We start from the raw sequence: 19,366 nt of genomic DNA, 5'->3' as shown, positions 1-19,366 counted from the left end.
TACATAATACTGTACACAATACTGTACACATAGTACTGTACATAATACTGTACACATAGTACTATACATAATACTGTACACAATACTGTACACATAGTACTGTACATAATACTGTACACATAGTACTGTACATAATACTGTGAATAATAATGTACACATAACACTGTACATAATACTGTGAATTATACTGTACACATAATACTATGAATAATACTGTACACAATACTGTAAATAATACTGTGAATAATACTGTACACATAATACTGTACATAATACTGTGAATAATAATGTACACATACTACTGTACATAATACTGTGAATTATACTGTACACATAATACTGTACATAATACTGTGAATAATACTGTACACATAATACTGTACATAATACTGTACACATAATACTGTGAATAATACTGTACACATAATGCTGTACATAATACTGTACACATAATACTGTACATAATACTGTACACATAGTACTGTACACATAATACTGTACACAATACTGTACAAATATTACTGTACATAATACTGTCCACAACACTGTACACATAGTACTGTACACATAATACTATACAAAATACTGTACATAATACTGTACACATAGTACTGTACATAATACTGTACACATAGTACTGTACATAATATTGTACATAATACTGTACACATAGTACTGTACATAATACTGTACACATAGTACTGTACATAATACTGTGAATAATAATGTACACATAACACTGTACATAATACTGTGAATTATACTGTACACATAATACTGTGAATAATACTGTACACATAATACTGTACATAATACTGTGAATAATAATGTACACATAATACTGTACATAATACTGTGAATAATACTGTACACATAATACTGTACATAATACTGTGAATAATAATGTACACATACTACTGTACATAATACTGTGAATTATACTGTACACATAATACTGTACATAATACTGTACACATAATACTGTGAATAATACTGTACACATAATACTGTACATAATACTGTACACATAATACTGTGAATAATACTGTACACATAATGCTGTACATAATACTGTACACATAATACTGTACATAATACTGTACACATAGTACTGTACACATAATACTGTACACAATACTGTACAAATATTACTGTACATAATACTGTCCACAACACTGTACACATAGTACTGTACATAATACTATACAAAATACTGTACATAATACTGTACACATAGTACTGTACATAATACTGTACACATAGTACTGTACATAATACTGTACACATAGTACTGTACATAATACAGCACATAATACAGTACATAATACAGTACATAAGACTGTACATAAGACTGTAAGAACAGTTTGGGTCACACAAAATATCCTCAACACTAACTCAAATGAGTTAATTTGATAAAATAACTACTGATAACATTTTGTGAAAAATATAATACAAATTGCTTTACCAAAATTGCCACCCAGTACTGAACCAGAATTAAACTAGGACTAGACTAGTACCAACCAAGTCAGAACCAGGACTAACTCAGCAGAATTAAACAAGGTCTAAACTAGTGCTAACCCAGAATTAAACCAGTAAACAAGATTGCATATATGGTAAATACATTTTTTTTTTTTTTTTTTTGGAAGGTGGGTCATGGGCCGCAATAAATCGTTTGTAGGGCCTGATGTATATACAGTATATATATGATCTATTATGAGCTGTAGTGTAACGCTCCTAAATGACTGAAAAGGTCCTTGTGGCGGCTCTATGTGAAGCGTGTTGTTTTCTGAGTAGTGTGTGTTCTGTGAGGTAAATTGAACATTGACTTTCTGACAGTGAGTGGACTTTGGTTTGACCTGCCGGACCGGAGTACACAGTAACGCCTCTCTGAACATGTCATAAAAAGAAAGACAGCAGTAAATATATTGATATAGGACTTCACATCAATCTCTCTTCTCTGGGCACTGGATTATGATCGGAACTGCCCCGGACCAATAAAACACATCAGAGGACATAACACCGTAAGTACTACGCCTTCAAAATGTATTGTACTTGACTCATTAAAAGCAAACGTATAAGAAAATATGAACCATGCAGTAGTAATGTTTGTGTTGCACAGCTGCAAAGTGCAAACACATACGTTCTGTATACTCAAATAATGTTTTACACAATATATACTAATGAAGTAAACAAATATCAGTAAATCACTTTTCATTTGATACTATTTCCTTTTATTCAAATACAATTGAAAGTGATATGTTATTGTAGTGGTGAAGAGTAATTGTAATTGTTGAAATCAATATAATAATATGATTATGATGTAGTTTACAAATCATTTTTCTTGGAGTTACAGTCTTTGCGTCTCTGCTGTCATTACTCTTCCTGGAATAAGTGGTTGTCATAATTGGGGACGTACCATAAAAACAATAGATCGATATATTGTGATACAGTATTAATATCAGCAGATACAATGAGCATTTCGTCTATTTAAAAAAAAATTGGCATTTTCACCGTTTTGAATATCTAAATGAGTGTATTTCTTAAAAAGCTTGTAGTAAAAAAGTTTTTTTTCCCCAAATCTGTGTGATATTTATTCCATTTAAAAGTGTGTTACATGTTATAGAATATCATGTGCAATATATTGTTTATCGCTGTAAACATGAAGTATTATGAGCCATGTGTATCGAATCGTGAGGGACCATGTTATTCCCAACCCTAGTGATGAAACAAGAAGAGATGTACCCAACCATAAACGTGAAGTACACTGTATTCCAGGAGCAATGGTGGGACTCAAGCCTTCAGATGTCCCCCCTCCTCTGGCGGTCAAGATGGCCAGTGCCGGGACAGCCGCCTGCATCGCTGATTTAATTACGTTTCCCCTGGACACAGCCAAAGTGCGGCTCCAGGTATCTGCCTCACACACATGTCCACGCAGGATTAAACGTGTACAATACTCGTGCAATACTCAAGAGCAGTGTGTTTGCATCCGCAGATCCAAGGAGAGAAGACCTCGGTGCAGAACATCAGGTACAGGGGGGTGTTCGGGACCATTGCCACTATGGTGCGCACAGAGGGGCCCCGCTCCCTCTACAACGGGCTCGTGGCGGGACTGCAGAGGCAACTGTGCTTCGCCTCTGTCCGGATAGGCCTCTATGACAACGTTAAAGATGTGTACACTGGAGGAAAAGAAAGTGAGCCCCGCTGACGTGCGTTATGTATGTTCACCTTCACACAACATCATGACTCCCCCCCCCTGCTCCATGTTCAGATCCTGGAGTGCTGGTGCGCATCCTGGCGGGCTGCACCACGGGGGCCATGGCAGTGTCCTTTGCTCAGCCCACAGACGTGGTGAAGGTGCGCTTCCAGGCACAGGTGACCTTGGCTGGCGTGGCGCGGCGGTACAGCGGCACCATGCAGGCCTACAGGCACATCTTCCAGAACGAGGGCCTGAAAGGGCTCTGGAAAGGTGGAGAACAGATTGCATTCTGGGGGCAAACGGGCCTCGGGTTTACGTGTGTGTGCATGTCATTTTAGGCACATTTCCCAACATCACCAGGAATGCACTGGTGAACTGCACAGAGCTGGTGACCTATGACCTGATCAAAGAGGCGATCCTCAGGCACAAGCTCCTGTCAGGTGGGTGCACACATATGACCTTTGACCTCTGCTGATAAAAAGTGGCAATTCAAACAATAGTGATATCTGTCTTCTTCTTCTGCAGATAATCTCCCGTGCCACTTCGTCTCAGCATTTGGAGCAGGCTTTGTTACCACGGTGATAGCTTCCCCAGTGGATGTTGTCAAAACCAGATACATGAACTCACCACCTGGACAATACAAAAGTGCCATTAACTGTTCCTGGGTCATGCTGACCAAAGAGGGGCCCACAGCTTTTTACAAAGGGTAAACACACACATTATTTGTGTTTTATAGATGTCTTTTAAACCGTATTCTTTTGTCGTGTTTCAGGTTTGTGCCGTCATTTCTCAGGCTTGGCTCATGGAACGTTGTGATGTTTGTGACGTTTGAACAAGTCAAGAGGCTCATGATGGTCGCTAAGAAAAATATGGAAACCACCAGCTAAATTTGTTTTGTTAAATGACTGAAGAAATCTTGATCTTAAAGCCTTATAAAAGCAGTATTCCTGTCCTGTGGCAGCACAAGTCCTTTGTTTAAAAAGGGAATCTAAGAGCTCTTATATATAATGCAGACATTATGTTTACTTGAGCATGTATGGACATTTGGGCACTTTGCACCAGATACACATTCAATAATGCCTGTATTTGACATATTAAATACTGTGTTTTATAAAACATGCGTTGACTTAATGTTGAGCACTCACATCCACTCAGGCCATAAAACTAGTTTATTGCCTTTGATGTGTTACTCATTACAAAGGAAGTACAAATGGCATACAGAAAACACATTAATTACTAAGTTTTATTCATTTATTACACCAACATTTCTGTACAATATTTGGTCACACATTGTGTTAATGGTTTCATATATTTTGCAAATGGCAAAATCATGCAAACAACAACACACAAAAACTAGTATAAATATTATTTATTGTAGTACATGGTGGTGGTGTAATTCTGCAAATGTCCACTAAGCTGCCGAGTACAGCTGCAAACTCACAAACCAATTACATCTCAATCTGTCACTGTTGATTACAGGAAGTACTGGAATATTTGACACCATTTCAAGTGTTAAGGGTCAAAAGGAGAAGACGAGGAGCGGTTAAATCAGTTTTCTGCTCTTAACGTGAGGCACACAGCCGGGTCCGTCAGGCAGAGTTGAACTTTTTTGTGGAACTTTTCTCTGTATTCATTGAACAACATGATGCTCTCTGGTTCCTCCGACAGCCAGAACTTGTCAAATTCATACGCCAGGAAACCTAGAAGAGAGGAAAAAGCCTTTGACAGCAGCCGTGCGTTTTGTCATTGAACAGCGGTTGCGCATGAACACGTACAGTAAAGCTGGTGGAAATGCTGCAGCTCCGGCGAACCCACAACCGTGTTGTAAAAATGAGGCTTCAAAGCTCCGCACTTCAGGAGACTGTAGGCCATCTCCGTCAGGTTGATCCCCACAATGGCGTACGAGTACCTGTCGTGCGGAATGAGTCAATCCTCTGACTTTCACACGTTTATTAATAGTATCGTTTACAGCGTCTCACCCGAGCTTAGGGTGGTTTGCATGCGACAAAACCTGCCGAGCTTCCTCTGTGTAGTTCTCACTGAAGAATCTGAGAGAAACACATCCGAAACATGTTGATTAAGTAGACAATGTTTATGCTCGTAGACAAATCCTTAGACAATCTGGTCAGGAGCAGTGTGCAAAAAAGACGATGCTATTGCGGAGGTTATTTTAGATTATCGTGGCAAACTTTACTTCTCAAACTCTTCTCTAAACCACGGATAAGATGTGTACCGTATTTTCCATACTATAAGTTGCACCTTTTTTTCATAGTTTTGGCCGGGGTGCGACTTATACTTATATTTATACTTATATACTTGTACTCCGGAGCGACTTATATATGTGATATTATCTGTTAGTTTCGCACTTGCAACTGCATTTCATACTCCAGTGCAACTTATATATGTTTTTTCTTCTCTATTATGCATTTTTTGGCTGGTGCAACTTATAGTCCGGAAAATATGGTATATGGAGCGATTCAGACACTCACATGAGGTTGATAAGTCCCAGGAGACCCATTCCTCTGAAGTCGGTCTTGGGGTCGTCTCCCTGGAAACCAATGTCTCCCCACTGTTTCGTGATCCTCGACTCTAGTTTGACCGAGGGCATCAGCAGGTCCCACAGCTTATAACAATAAATAAATAAATAAATAAATAAATAATAATGTTTTACTTCTCAAAAGTACAATGTAAAAACGACCAGTTACGGACCTTTGGCAGCATGGACTCGTGAGCCGGGTTATCGGAGCTGAACGCCTCTTTTCTCAACTCTTCCACGCCCACATACAGTTGGCTGTAGCCTGTAATCTGTAATAAACAAGTGTGGAGGCTGTCCTTGAACCTACAAAACAACATTATTTTATCATCTATACTTGTTATTTTCCACAGTCGAGTTAATAAAACTTACAGCGGATCTTTCTGCGGTTTGACGTTCTTCTCTGTCATTATTTGATCCACGCATTGGGGTAAGTTGGTCCTTTCGGCGGTCAACGCATTTCTTAGGACCTGCAAAAGAAGCCTTGGTAAACAAACACATTCAAAAAAAGAAGAGGTATTTGTTTTGTCGACTACAGATGTGATTGTGCATTTTAAAATCTCGGCTCTGTATGTATTACTACTCCCTCTTTGTGTCGCGTAAGTGCCTTTTACCTTGTTCTTTGACGACTGTAGAGAATACTCTGTGACAAACGACAGGAACACATTCATTATAAGTTCATAATTCCCACCATGGTTGCCTGGCGACACAGACACACTCCATCACCTGCTTTAGTTGTCCTTGCTGCCCCATGTTTGTATCCAGAGCATATTCTCTGCAGCTCACATTTGCCTGTGGCCTGTCTGAGGAGCCACTTCAGCCAGTGTCTCAGGAAGGACGTGTAGACGAACCGCAGGAGGCAAGCCAACATGTTCTGCAAAGATAAACACAGGACAGACATTATAAAGCTAAGAGGTTATGAAAAACACTATTCAGGGATATTCACAGTCTCATTTGGGCATCAGCCTGTGCCACTGTTTTATTACAATCTCCAAAAAGATGCAGGTCATGAATTTCAAAGGAATATGAGACAGTTATTTACCCCATAGACACGTGAACATGGATGAAGATGGTTACCATGTTACTCGTTAGCATAGTAACGTTAGCTATGGCTAAGCTCTCGTACGTACAGTTAAAGCTATGCCGACCAGAACACACATTATACAGACTGAATGAAATAAATTGGATTATTCTTTAAAGTTGAGTTGTGTATTAACTTTATTCTCAAGTGAAAGTAAAAAGTCATTGACAAAATGGACACAACAGGTTGTCTTTGCAGTCAGTTAGCTGTGTTATGAGGTCAAAGAAAAGCTCCTTTACGAAAACAGTGTGTGTCAAATGATGAAAACATGTGTTTGTCTTACCGTTAAGACGAAAAGATGCAAATAATACAGCTGAAGTTGCCCTGGTGTGTAAGTGATGCTAGCATCAGACGAGCAGCTGTTAGCGACGTTTCACTTGACAACAGTTTACGTGCTGCGTTTACGTGCGCGCGGAAACGGCAAAACTCAACCGCACGAAGCAACTATGGAAATATATTTAAGAAATGTCTATATATAGTTTGTATATGTAGTTTATACATATTTGGGGGGATCTATTTCGTAAAGTTTCATGAATGCAATTTATATCATATTTGTTTACTTTTTTGTTTCCTTGGAAAAGTCAAGGAAACTCATAAACACTACTGACAGCGGAAGACTTTAAAGCGCTATCTTCATCTTATTTACATGATATAATAAATATGAATATAATAAAAAAAACATCCACGGACACAACCTTCCATGGTTATTTGTTTGTATTTCATTGATTGCAGTCTTGCAGTTCGGCCACAAGATGGCGTCAACGTCAATACAGTCATTCGATGTTTATTCCCCAATACTGCACCATCTTTTATATTAATAATAATATTGGGTTTAGCGCATTTTAGCAGGTTCAGGCTCATTTATGTTTCATTAACACATCAACTCTGCACCTTGAGAGACCCGAGTTGTTTTTAATTAATCAAGACTTGATCTTCCTCCTCTAATCAGTCTGTTTGGGCTGCAAGAGAAAGTAGGCCTCTATCTATAACATCACATCATTTAAACTTCAGCCAAGACTCAAAAAAGGCCAGACCATTTGAACTAAATCTGAGTTATTAATTTTGTATCATTTTTCTATACAAAACTTAAAATAATGAACAAATAAGTAGGGCTGTTTTGGAGATGCTATGACCCATTTGTGAAACAATCAATTCCACGTGTCATTTTCTCTCCTTTTTCTGCTTTAACCTCCAATTTCCTGTGTCCCAGGTTGGCTTAGACCTGTTGATTGTAATACCAGAAACATACCTTATTTTATAGGTACGTTAAATGATAATAATTCCACTAAAAATGGTTGTATACAAGCATGTCTCTGATTACATCGGTACATCAAGTAACACAAAGATTGCGTGTAGGGTGTAGGGGTGAAGGACTGAACCCACAACCTGTTTGATCAGAGACCCACGCCTCTAAATGTAGGCCAATTGTAAAAAGCACATAATCTGGATATACACTGGAGCAAAATAATCTAGTCCTCGGCCCTCTGTTGACCTTTTGTCGAAAATGTTGATGAAATCTGAGGATTACTTTAAGGAATGGTTTTGCTCAACAAACACACTGCAAAATCTCTGTAGGAGACAATTGTACAATAGAAAAAAAAAATAACGATGCCCAAATTTGATGCATAACACTCAGGCCATTGCACAATATATTTGGTTTAAAGACATTTCTGGTAATGTAATGCAGTGGACGTTCAAGGCATGTGAGACAACTTGGTTTGGGGTTTAGAGCAATGCAGACTTGACCTGAAATTACTTAAAAGGGGATCAAATCTAATTATGCAGTGGTAACCATATTAATGACATTGGTGCCATTGTTCACTTGACCACTTCATGGCATTGTGCTTTATTAAGAGCAAAACATTAATAAACGTTTGTCATAAAGTTCAAATAGGCAATGCAACCTAATGGATCAAGATTGCAGATTTGGCAATAGCAGGCCATTTATTATAGATGCACTGTTTAAAACATTTATAGACACCAACTGCCTTCTGAAAGATACTGTACTTGTAGTTTTGTATCCATTTGATCATCAGGAAAGAAGCATAAGTACAACCGAGCCAAATGTGAAAAAGGATCAGTCCCAGCAGCAACATATGTCTGCACAAAGAAGAAGAACAGCCAGAAATGATATGTAGAGTAGATGTGTACTTAATATATAATAAGTATAATAGAGGGGTTGGGCTCCCAAAGAGGAAACCCATGATAGATCTTTGTTGTTGCCTTCCAATGTCCACAGCACTCCTGATCTCCCCATAAATCTCCCAGAATCAGAATCAGAAAAGGTTTATTGTCAAAGAACAGAATTCACAAACATAGGAACTTGTTTGGTGATTCAGTGCAACATAAAACAATGAACAATGATAAAGCAACCTATACAAGTCAAAACAAGAGAAACAACTGCTATGGGATCAAAATAGCAATAGGCTATATAATAATAGGCTTACTATGATCAGGCTTATTTATTAATGACACAGACAAAGGTGCGCACCAAAACAAACGATCTCGTTCTTCAGAAGCAGGGCCGGCCCAGCCTATAAGCGAACTAAGCAGCCGCGTAGGGCCCCGAGGCGTTAATAGGGCCCCCAATCTGGCAACCCGTCTTATGAGAAGTGCAAGCGCAGCGTGCGCCACTAGTGTAGTAGCGCTGCTGGCGCGGCAGCGCACACAGCGGTAACATATAACACAAAAAACGCATTTATTTGTAATGACAATCTGGCAACCGAGACACCAGACCTGCGCTGATTGGTCAACTTCATTGTGCGCGAGCAGAACGAGAGCAAAACATAAACACAACACAACGTGGTCCTCATGTCCAGAGGAATATATCCCCCCGATGCCGAAAAACGAAAGAAGAAAGAAACTTCTTGACGATGTAAAGAAACTGCAAACTCAACAATACTCTCCAGGTATTGAACTTCTCTTACAAAGAGACGGTTAATGCTGCTGTTTGAAACAACACGAGTCTGTCACGTTAGTTCGCTCAGGCTGGAGGCGAGGAGAGCTCTGCCCCGCGCTTAATAATATGTGTCTGAATGAAAGATAATAAGCTTCACATTTACACCAGCCCCGTGTTAGCTGCAGGTGAGGCCGGTGAGGGGCGTCTGTGCCCCAGGTCACGAAGAGGCGGAGATCCGGTCCGGACGAGCGCCGTCTCGTCCAGAACCTCTGATGTGAAACTTTGGAGTGAACAGTGTGCGGCCCCTGTCCCGGGCCCCTGTCCCGGGCCCCTGTGCAGCCTCACTTAGAGATGAGCTGGTTTGAGTTTGCGTCCCTCTCTCTCACATCACCATGTGTGAGATCAATCGTGACTCGTGATGTCTGTTTTACTTTGACTTCTTAAAGTGCAATAAGAGGAACGTAAAGGTTTATGCACGTGAGGTCCATCAGCCAATCACATCGCAGCATTGTTTCATGCAGGAGTCCAGTGTGTGATGTTCTGATCAGAACAAACATTTATATTGTAATTCACTTTTAATAGAGCAATAAAACATTTCAATTTATTTAAAAAGCATCATTAGACTATTTGTTATAAATTATAATAAATTGATAGTGAAAAATAACCAGACATATTATGATTACGTCTGTTATAGAATAATACTATATACTATTAATTCTCTGGGAATAATATGTTTGCACTGTTTTATCAGTGTTAATTGTTAATCAAGCAATGCTTATGCCATTTTTTTAATTTAATATAACTTGTTTTGTCACTTTGGCAAGAAGGAACAGTTGGGAGCTGTAAAAGATAAATTAGTAAGGATAACTATTACTTTTACATTTTCAGTTAAAATGAATCAATTTGACCATAATTATTTTTCATAGCCAATATTGTATTGAGTAATTAAGTACACTAATGTATTAATAACTGGCTTTAGTCATTTTCTCCTGGCACAGTTTCATCACATCATCATTTTATAGCATTACAACCTCAACATTTTACTCTTACTTTAGTCGGCTGGACCAAATTAAAATGCAGCAGAAGACCCAAAAAAGGTCTGAAAATCTCTGGGGGAGGGCCCCCAGACCCCCCTGTTCATTAGTTTAAACTGCTAATGTGGCTGTAGACCCTTAACGCCCCCAAATACGCCCAAAAACATATCTGGGATGTGTGTTATTTGTACAGGGAGTAGAGGTGATGTCAGCGCGGAATACCAAGTTGCATTGTGGGATTTAAGTTATCAATATTTGAGCTTGTGATGTGTTGAGAGTAAACTAACTGGCAAACAGATGCCCTGGAGTTTTGGTGCTCTTTGTTTGCGTTGAAGAAAGTTCCCATATGTGAATAGTTTACTGACAATGGCAATAAAACTGATTCTGATGACGTGGTGAGGGGCCCCCAAAAATGTTTTCGCTTAGGGCCCCCTGAAGGCTTGGGCCGGCCCTGTTCAGAAGCAATAAAAAAAAGGCAGTTTTTTTTATCACGTGTGGAGTTCTGCTGGTTCTCTTGCCTTTCCCCCCCCTCTCTGCATCTCAGCTCTTCCCCGCATCCACAAGACACAACCTCCCTCCGCGTCCGCCCCGTTCATCCCCCCCCGCGCGCGTAAAAAGGGACACGCTCCGGGGGCCGCGGTGACTCACACGCGCGTCGGACAGACTCTCCCCATCTCTCTCTCTATCTCACACTCACTTCTTCTTCACGGGAGCTGGGAATGTGGCACTGAGGAACCGACACCTCCGCGGACCCTTATCGCGATAGAAGGCGTGGTTTGGCGGTCCGCGGCGCACACACGGGGGGCTCCGGGGTTTTGTTTTTTTTCCCTCCCCCGTCCGTCCGTCCGTCCGCCGCCGCGCACTGCTCCGTTCTGCACGCACCGGAGCAGAGGCGCACCCCCCCGCCCTCTCTCCGGATCCTCCCTTCAAAAGGTAAGATTCCCGTGTATCATTCGACTCGTATTCTCCGCTTCACCCGCGTATTTCGCCTCGCAAGGTCACGCCAAATGTCCCGCGACGCAGGGGTCCGCAGACGGTGCCGTTATTGCGCGCGGCGGGCTGGAAGAGAGCACCGGGCGCGTTTGGGATGAGGCGGGATATCTGACCACCACGGGCTTTTTTTGTGTGTTGTTATAATTGAATATTAGAATAAAAAAAGTAGGATGGCACACATAGACTGCACCTGTCAGGCATCGGCCAAAACATACCAGCTTTTCTCGTTTACAATTCTGATTATTTTGTACATTTCTTTTTACGCGTTATGTCCCATTGACAATTGGATCATGATTTGAGAGAAGGGAGAGCAGCTGTCCACATCATATTGAGTAAAATTCTTGCTCATCAATAATGTTCCCGCGGAATTATGCGCCGTTGCGTCTTCTCTCTGGTCCGCTGTCCCCCGTGTCTCGTGGAAATAATGATCAAGTCCCGCTACAGTTCATCTGTTCTGCTCTAAAGTGGTAGATATTGCAGATGTAACGCTGTTTGTCTTCTTTTTTTTTTTTTTTCACGCGCAGGGCTGACCTAGATGCGTGCTCTGAGACAAGTAGTCAATTTCATCCAGAGGCAAGGTGTGAGAAGAACACACCATGAGGAAATTGGGAGATTTCTGTGTCACTGGTGTTGGATGTTGTCTCTTTTCTTCTTGGGATTGTGGTCTTTGCTGCTCGCTAATTAATGAGGAATGGTTTTTCACTGACAATAGAATCAATCTTTACAAGGCTATGATTTATTGGCCACACTGGCTTGGTGTGATCTCAGCTTTTCCGGTTAAACTAAAGGTGGGATATACGATAACGAATGGGAATAATGTCAAAATACGGCAAGGTACATTTTCTTATACAGGACTGGGGCAAACGCATGCAGCCAAACCAGCATGAAAAACAGCTCTGGGTCAATGCACAGCTCCACAAAAGGGGAAAAACAAATCACCCGAACTGATCGAATCCAAACCAGTCTAGGATCGAGACTTTTGTGTTAGTTTATATCAAAGCTCTGTCGGAATACGACATGCAGACGGACAAAAACCACATCCACTCTGCTTTCTGACTGTGATGTTTTGTGGTTTGCATCTGTGTCAAGCTTTTGCAGCAGCGACAGAAAATGTGGACTACAAAACTATAGCAACTGGTTGTTTGTCATGTTACGACTCAATTAAAAAAAGATAGACTGTTAAACGACATCCTCACAAGACCACATTTTTCCAGCTCAGTTAGGAAAAATGTGTGAGGTTTTAGAATCTGATCATCAAATTGAACTGTATATTATTACAATACAAAATGTTTCTTTCCGTTACAAAACACCAAACCTATAAAGAGGAACCTTTAATCCACACTTTCACACTCTCCAAGTAAAAACATACTATTATTGTTCATTTATTGTGCTTTTTGGGGAATACACTCATCGCCCATTGCCATGTATTTATTGCATCTTTATTATGTACTCATCGTGGACCAATAAAGATGAAAAGCCGGTACAGCCCAGTAGAAGAATAATGTGTTATGAGTGTGTGGTGGAGCCGTAACTGCAGATTTAGTATTAATATTAATTTGACATGATGCTTCGACAGTATAATCATGTCTGTTCTCTTCCTTCAGGAGACGGAGAGCAGCAACTGAGGCCGCCGCACTCATCTGTTTTCCTTTCTGGATTATAATTCGCTTTTCTTAAAAGACTGAATCCAATATGGGAACCAACCCGAAACGGACAGTGACGGTGCAGATGGTTCCTCAGCTGGCCGCGGTCGACCCGCTGGGCAATAAGGAGTCCAACGCCAACTGGGTCAGCGAATCGGCCCTCACACCGCGCTGTCCCGGCCCGATCCTCGCCACCCCGGATCGCAACCCAGACACCGTTTCTATGGATACTGCGAATGTCACCACATCAAAAAGCACCGCAAAGTCAGATTCCACGGATGGCATGGACAAGCCGGCGAACGGCGAGGCTGTGGTGAAGGCAGAGCAACACCAGCTGGATCTGTCATGTGACGGAAAGGATGCTAACGCTAACGTGACAGAGATGAAGTCGTCACAAGTAGACGCACAAACCAACAACTGTACGGTAAAAGATACGGAAGGGGTTAAAACGCAGAATGGTGCAAGCAAAAGTGTTTCTAGTCAAAATGGTAATTCGGATATCCGGACTACAGATCTGGCGACGCATGACGAATTTATCTCATCTCCGCCCAAGCAAAATCTGGAATCTCCGCTCCCAGCGAAATGTGAAACCACAGTTCCTCTCGATACTTCCTCCCAAGAACCCACCGCAACAGCCTCACAAGTCGCCTCCTCCTCGCACACTTCCGCCACGCCGAACCAGTCGATCAATGAGGCGAGCCAACCGGCAGCTGCGATGGCGGGACCGGCGCCAAATCCCAACGGCAAGCACTACGCCGAAGCCTCCACGATGACCTCAGAACCTCCGCCCACGCCCGCCATACAGCGCCGCGACGTGGAGGTGCAAGCTGTGGCCCACATGTGCACTAGAGGCGTGTGCACAAGCCCGAGTTTGTTCGCTCATGCGCCGCGGCCAAGTATCGATGCAACCGCGGTGGCGAGTCCATCCGTCGCAGCCACAGGTGCAGATAAGTTAACGGTCGAGGCGGAGTTGTGCCCTCAGCAAAACAGCAAGCTGGGAGCCAAACCCAAAGATGGTTCGGCGACTCTGTGCAACACGCAGCCGGTCTATCAGATCAACATCGAGCACAGCAAACACAAAGAAGGAGAACTTCAAGCGGGAAAGCAAAAAGATACAACTACTGAAGCCCCCAGTTCTAAATCGGAGGCGTCCCAAGTGACAGGGAGGGTCAATGCCCAGTCCGGAACTGCTGATACAGCTAAGGTTAAAACATCAACAAGCAAAGAGGCGAGCAAGACCGTAAGCAAGACAGTAAGCAAGACGGCGACCAAGACGGCGAGCAAGACGGCGAGCAAGACGGCGAGCAAGACGGCGAGCAAGGCGGCGAGCAAGGCGGCGAGCAAGGCGGCGAGCAAGGCGGCGAGCAAGGACGAGGGCAAAAAAAGTGATGAGGATGACACACAAAAAGACAAAAACGTCCAAGATGTAATCTGGGACGAGCAAGGGATGACGTGGGAGGTGTACGGCGCGTCCGTGGACCCCGAATCGCTGGGCTTTGCCATCCAGATTCACCTACAGTCAAAGATTAAGGAGCAAGAGAGGAAACTGATAGCCCAAGCGTCTATAAGGAAGTCAATCTCGGACTCGCCGCAGCGCACGAAGAACAAGCGGAGGCAGGGCAATTTTTTCAGGTCAATGCTACAAAACGTCAGACGGCCCAACTGCTGCGCGCGGCCCACCCCCTCCTCTGTCCTGGACTAGCGCCCCCGGGGGGTCGGTCAGCGGCATCGCGCACGGCGGAGGTAAAAACGCTTGTCCTCGGCTCGTGTGATGAGTCAAACATGCCACGTGAAAAACTCAAATGGGACAAAAATGGGCCCCTGCACTGTAAGTATACCGGAATGTTGTAGCATAAAAAGAGTTCTACTATTTGTGATGTGTCCGAGCAGGGACGACGGAAAAGTAGGATACAGAGAACAAATCGCAAGACATTTTATAGATATACGTATAGTCTATTATGAGAAGAACTTTTGGAATAACCAAAGGCAATAATAGTGAAACGCATGTTAGTTATAAAGGCAGCGCTAAGGCAGGTGAAGGGTAGATTTTATTGTGCAACTGCTATGTTCTTCATTCCATTCAGTGCATTGGATATGTGTCGTTGAGCTGTCTCCGGGCTCTATATTTATAAAATGGCTGTAATGTTTTTTTTGGCACAGTTCTCCTAAGTCATTGATTACTTTGTGCAGAAAGAGATTGTATACATGCACCGTTTAGCCTGGTCTCCCTTGGGTTTCTATTAAAAATACAAAGAGACATTTGTTATTCCTGTGTGATTAATTTAAGTCTTGTCTGACGGGGCGTGTCACAAGATTTGCTGTCTAAATTATTCAGTGGGTTAAATAAGATATAAATACTACCACGATAACCATGTATTGAATGATCGAGTAGGAGAGATCAAAAAGTATGTTCAGAAAAGTCAAAACAGATTTGTGTGTTTTTAGGGTTTGGACTTCTGACCCGAATATGAACTGATTTGATCTTTGTTTGCTTTACGCCAGATATTATGAAAAAAAAACAAAAAAACTTTTTTTATAACTCTAAGAAATTTAAATAATGTAATAATTATTAATTTCAATATTTCATAACAAGTCGTACTTAGTTGCTATGATAAAACCTAATAAATCAAACTAATCAGATTAAAGAACTTAAGGCCTGTCCAGAGACATTTGGTTGTCACAGCAGGACAAATCACATCATTGTAAAATAAAACCCTTTTCAATTAATAATTTTCACATATTAATAAGGGAATTTTTCTAATGACACTTGTGTACATGTGTGAATGTGAGTACACAGTTTACACATTATGAATCTCTTTTGTTGCTCTAACAGAGGCCTGACCTTTAGGTGCCCATCACACTGCACGCTCATTATGAAGATTGTAAAAACATTTGTTGCATTTCTTGTAGATGAACATTCAGTCATCATAAATAATCACATATTATTTTTGTGCTCATTACTATTTATTTTACCACCAGTAGCCTACTACTACTACTACTACTACTACTACTACTACTACTACTACTACTACTACTACCCCAACTACTTTCACTAATACTATTACCATCACTACGATACTTTTCGCTGCTATTGGTGTTCCTGTTACTACTAATACCACTTTCTTATTTTTTCAAAGGATTTTTGGGCTGTCTCAGTACTACTACATTTTCAGTGATTCAACTGTACTTAATTGAAATGGCATGAAGTAAAATACAATGTGTGCTTTAAATAAATAGTTCCGTTATAAACAACAGGGATCTCTACATTATTGCACATTCAAATGCTGAATACAAATGAAACTATAATTGAAGCAAACGTGAAGTGTGGTAGTAGATTGCCTTCATGTTCTAGAATTTGATGATGTCATGGTTTCAGATGGTGGTCAATCCAAACTACTGACATCCACAAATGTTAAACCTTTGTTTGTTAGGGATATGCTCCACAAACCTGCTATAATCTAATGTCTTGAAGTCTTTTCAACTGACAACAATTGCATCTTTGGGTTTGAAGAATGGCACCAATCTCTGAAACTATTATTAAAAAAGCATTTTAACTTCTGTTCATGTATAGTCACAGAGAACACATTAGACTTTATGCCAGTTTTGTTTCATAAGCCCAGTAATTACCCAGAGATATAACAAACAAGAGCTGTCTCCAATTCCATTTTATACTATAAACATTCTAGTGTTAATCTCATTCCTATTCTTTCCTATTTTAGAGGAACGATGTTTTCACTTTTCTATTTGCTAGTTATGTAAATCGTTTTTTCTCCTGCTGGCCAGGTTCTGTGCTTTTGAAAACGGTCTAATAATGCATCAGCCGAAATGAGCAAAGCGATGCCACATAATGTTCACTGTATAAAAGGAAACGCTTTTGTGCAGTAGAGAAAATCAATGAAGCATTTAGGAGATCAGCCTATTGTAATCTTAACTTCAAAATCATTCAACAGACAATATATGATGTAACTTTGTGCCATTCTGCAGAAATTGATTGTATTGGTTTTAGTTTGTCTTTGTATTTTGTTTACATCATGGCATAATTGTTGTGTATTTATCCATAATGTTGCATTTGCTTAATGTAATATTAGCTTAACGAACTACAGCTTAATGTCCATGTGTTCCTTTATGAATGTATTTGTGTGAATATGGCACGCTTGTTAAAAGAGCACAGGCTAAAAGGTGTGTTACCATGGGGACAGGTAGTTTAAATAACCATTGTTCTTGTTTCACAAGACAACTCTGCATTTAGGATATAGTCATAAGTAAAATAAAATATAGTCAATTTATTTGAAGACAATCTGCCATCAGAGGTGGGCCACTTTGAGACCGCCGTGATTGTCCTCAGATGTGTGTCACTTGTTAGCGTTTCAGGATCCACACTTTATATATATATTAAGGGTACAGATGTAAAGTTATGAATAATTTGATGACTGTATTCTAACCATGGAGTGGTACTGTGAAACGTTGTTCTAGCCTTCCTATAACTTTGGATCTTACATAAGGCGTCCATGGCTGACCGAAGAGTGTCATAATATTATTATTAATCTGGGAAGTCATAAAATTGAATCTGTGCAACAGATAGATTTTCTTTTAATTAGGTCACATAAAATGTTTAATAAGCTCATATTATCTATTTGGAAATGTTTCAGATTTAGGGCCACAGGCGGTCTGTTCCAAAGATCTGGAAAGATGCATTCCAAAATGAAGCATAGTGAAGATGAGGTTTCAAAGAGTATCTGTCACGCCATTTGTCAGGGAGGGTTCACAGGGCAGAGGAGAGGAGCAGACTTGTAAGGCAAGTGTCACAAAGATATCAAGCTCCAAGCAGGCCTGTTGTGTGCTTGTATGGTTCTATTCTATCATGGCTTTGTACTGAAATTATTCTCAATTTGGTTTGTTGAAAGATTAAAGTTTAATTTGGTATGGTGCAAAAAGGGCCCCACCCGGGATCCCAGCCTGGGACTTTAATGCATCACACTTTGCCCACAGCATTAAGCCCCGAAATGACATCATGGGTCCACCCTACTGTGGGCTCACCACCCGCAGAGGGAGCCGTAGGGGTTTCGGTGCCAAGAGGATGGGCGATGGTACCTCGATAACCCAGTCCATGGACAAAGCCTCTGTAGCGACGTCACGTCACTAAGGGTAAAGGAGCATTGAGCTTGGGAGGTTAAGAGAGTCTTAAGTTAAGAGAGAACTTAGTCAGGCTCACCCTCAGGCACAGCCTAATTGGCTCTGAAACCCAACTCCTCGAATGGGATGGGTGCTCCACTTCTCTGGCGTTGCCCACGGGGAGAGACAGCAGGCTGGTGTAGGCTTGTTTATAGCCACAGCTCAGCCTCCACATGTTCAAGTTTACTCCAGTTAACCAGAAGGTCATGTCCCTGCTCCTTCAGGTAGTTCTGTTCTGTTGGTCTACAGGCCAAACATCAGTGCAGAATGCCCCGCCATCTTACTGAACAGTGCACTGACTGGAGATTCCATTATTCTACAGAGACTTCAACATCCACGTAGGCAACAACACCTGAGAGGGATGGTCAGGAGGAACGCCCTCCCCAAGCCGAACACGAGCAGTATTCAGTTAATGGCCTTCTACATTTGGTCCATAACAAACACCATGTCAGAGCACAAGGATGGCGTGCACTGTTAGACACCTGTGTGTTCACCTGTGTGTTCACCTGTGTGTTCACCTGTGTGTTCACCTGTGTGTTCACCTGAGGCTGGAGGTTGATAATCGACTTTGTTGTTGCACCATCTGACCTTCACCCTTGGACACTCACGTGGAGAGAGCGGCTGAACTTTTAACCGATCATCACTTGGTGGTGAGTCGGATCTGCGGGCAGAGGAGGAAGCCGGACAGACTTGATTGACCCAAGCGTATCATAAGGGCCTTTCGGAAACGTCAGTGCCTCTGTCAGCCTCTGTGAGTCTTCTACTCACACCTCCAGGAGAGTTTCTCCCAGAACCTGGGGGAGAATGAAGACATT

The 19,366-nt window shown here is 41.6% G+C and overlaps 3 protein-coding genes across 3 annotated transcripts; 2 read left to right on the top strand and 1 right to left on the bottom strand.

Annotated features, from left to right (window-relative positions):
* The first annotated feature begins 1,863 nt into the window (after nucleotides 1–1,863).
* On the top strand, nucleotides 1,864–4,312 carry ucp1 (uncoupling protein 1). The gene is made up of 7 exons (XM_072462699.1): nucleotides 1,864–2,021; nucleotides 2,776–2,906; nucleotides 2,993–3,191; nucleotides 3,269–3,466; nucleotides 3,535–3,636; nucleotides 3,722–3,902; nucleotides 3,969–4,312. The coding sequence occupies exons 2-7, from the start codon at nucleotides 2,781–2,783 to the stop codon at nucleotides 4,081–4,083; spliced, it is 921 nt and encodes a 306-aa protein (XP_072318800.1). The 5' UTR covers nucleotides 1,864–2,021; nucleotides 2,776–2,780; the 3' UTR covers nucleotides 4,084–4,312.
* A 35-nt stretch (nucleotides 4,313–4,347) lies between these two features.
* On the bottom strand, nucleotides 4,348–7,206 carry elmod2 (ELMO/CED-12 domain containing 2). Its single transcript, XM_072462700.1, has 9 exons — nucleotides 7,094–7,206; nucleotides 6,456–6,603; nucleotides 6,344–6,372; nucleotides 6,102–6,199; nucleotides 5,906–6,035; nucleotides 5,686–5,819; nucleotides 5,176–5,244; nucleotides 4,972–5,105; nucleotides 4,348–4,896 (listed from the first exon to the last, which is right to left on the bottom strand). Exons 2-9 carry the CDS (start codon nucleotides 6,598–6,600, stop codon nucleotides 4,745–4,747), a joined length of 891 nt encoding a protein of 296 aa, XP_072318801.1. The 5' UTR covers nucleotides 6,601–6,603; nucleotides 7,094–7,206; the 3' UTR covers nucleotides 4,348–4,744.
* Nucleotides 7,207–13,319: 6,113 nt separating this feature from the next.
* On the top strand, nucleotides 13,320–15,634 carry gprin3b (GPRIN family member 3b). Its single transcript, XM_072463529.1, has one exon. It carries the CDS (start codon nucleotides 13,429–13,431, stop codon nucleotides 15,079–15,081), a length of 1,653 nt encoding a protein of 550 aa, XP_072319630.1. The 5' UTR covers nucleotides 13,320–13,428; the 3' UTR covers nucleotides 15,082–15,634.
* The last annotated feature ends 3,732 nt before the right edge of the window (nucleotides 15,635–19,366 follow it).

This window comes from Eucyclogobius newberryi, unplaced genomic scaffold (genome assembly GCF_026437365.1).
Source record: "Eucyclogobius newberryi isolate DKJ021-1_F unplaced genomic scaffold, fEucNew1.0.hap1 SCAF_4, whole genome shotgun sequence".
NCBI classification, from domain to species: domain Eukaryota; kingdom Metazoa; phylum Chordata; class Actinopteri; order Gobiiformes; family Gobiidae; genus Eucyclogobius; species Eucyclogobius newberryi.
The sequence above is the reverse complement of the archived record's forward strand: the minus strand, read 5'-3'. Positions and strand labels throughout refer to the sequence as shown.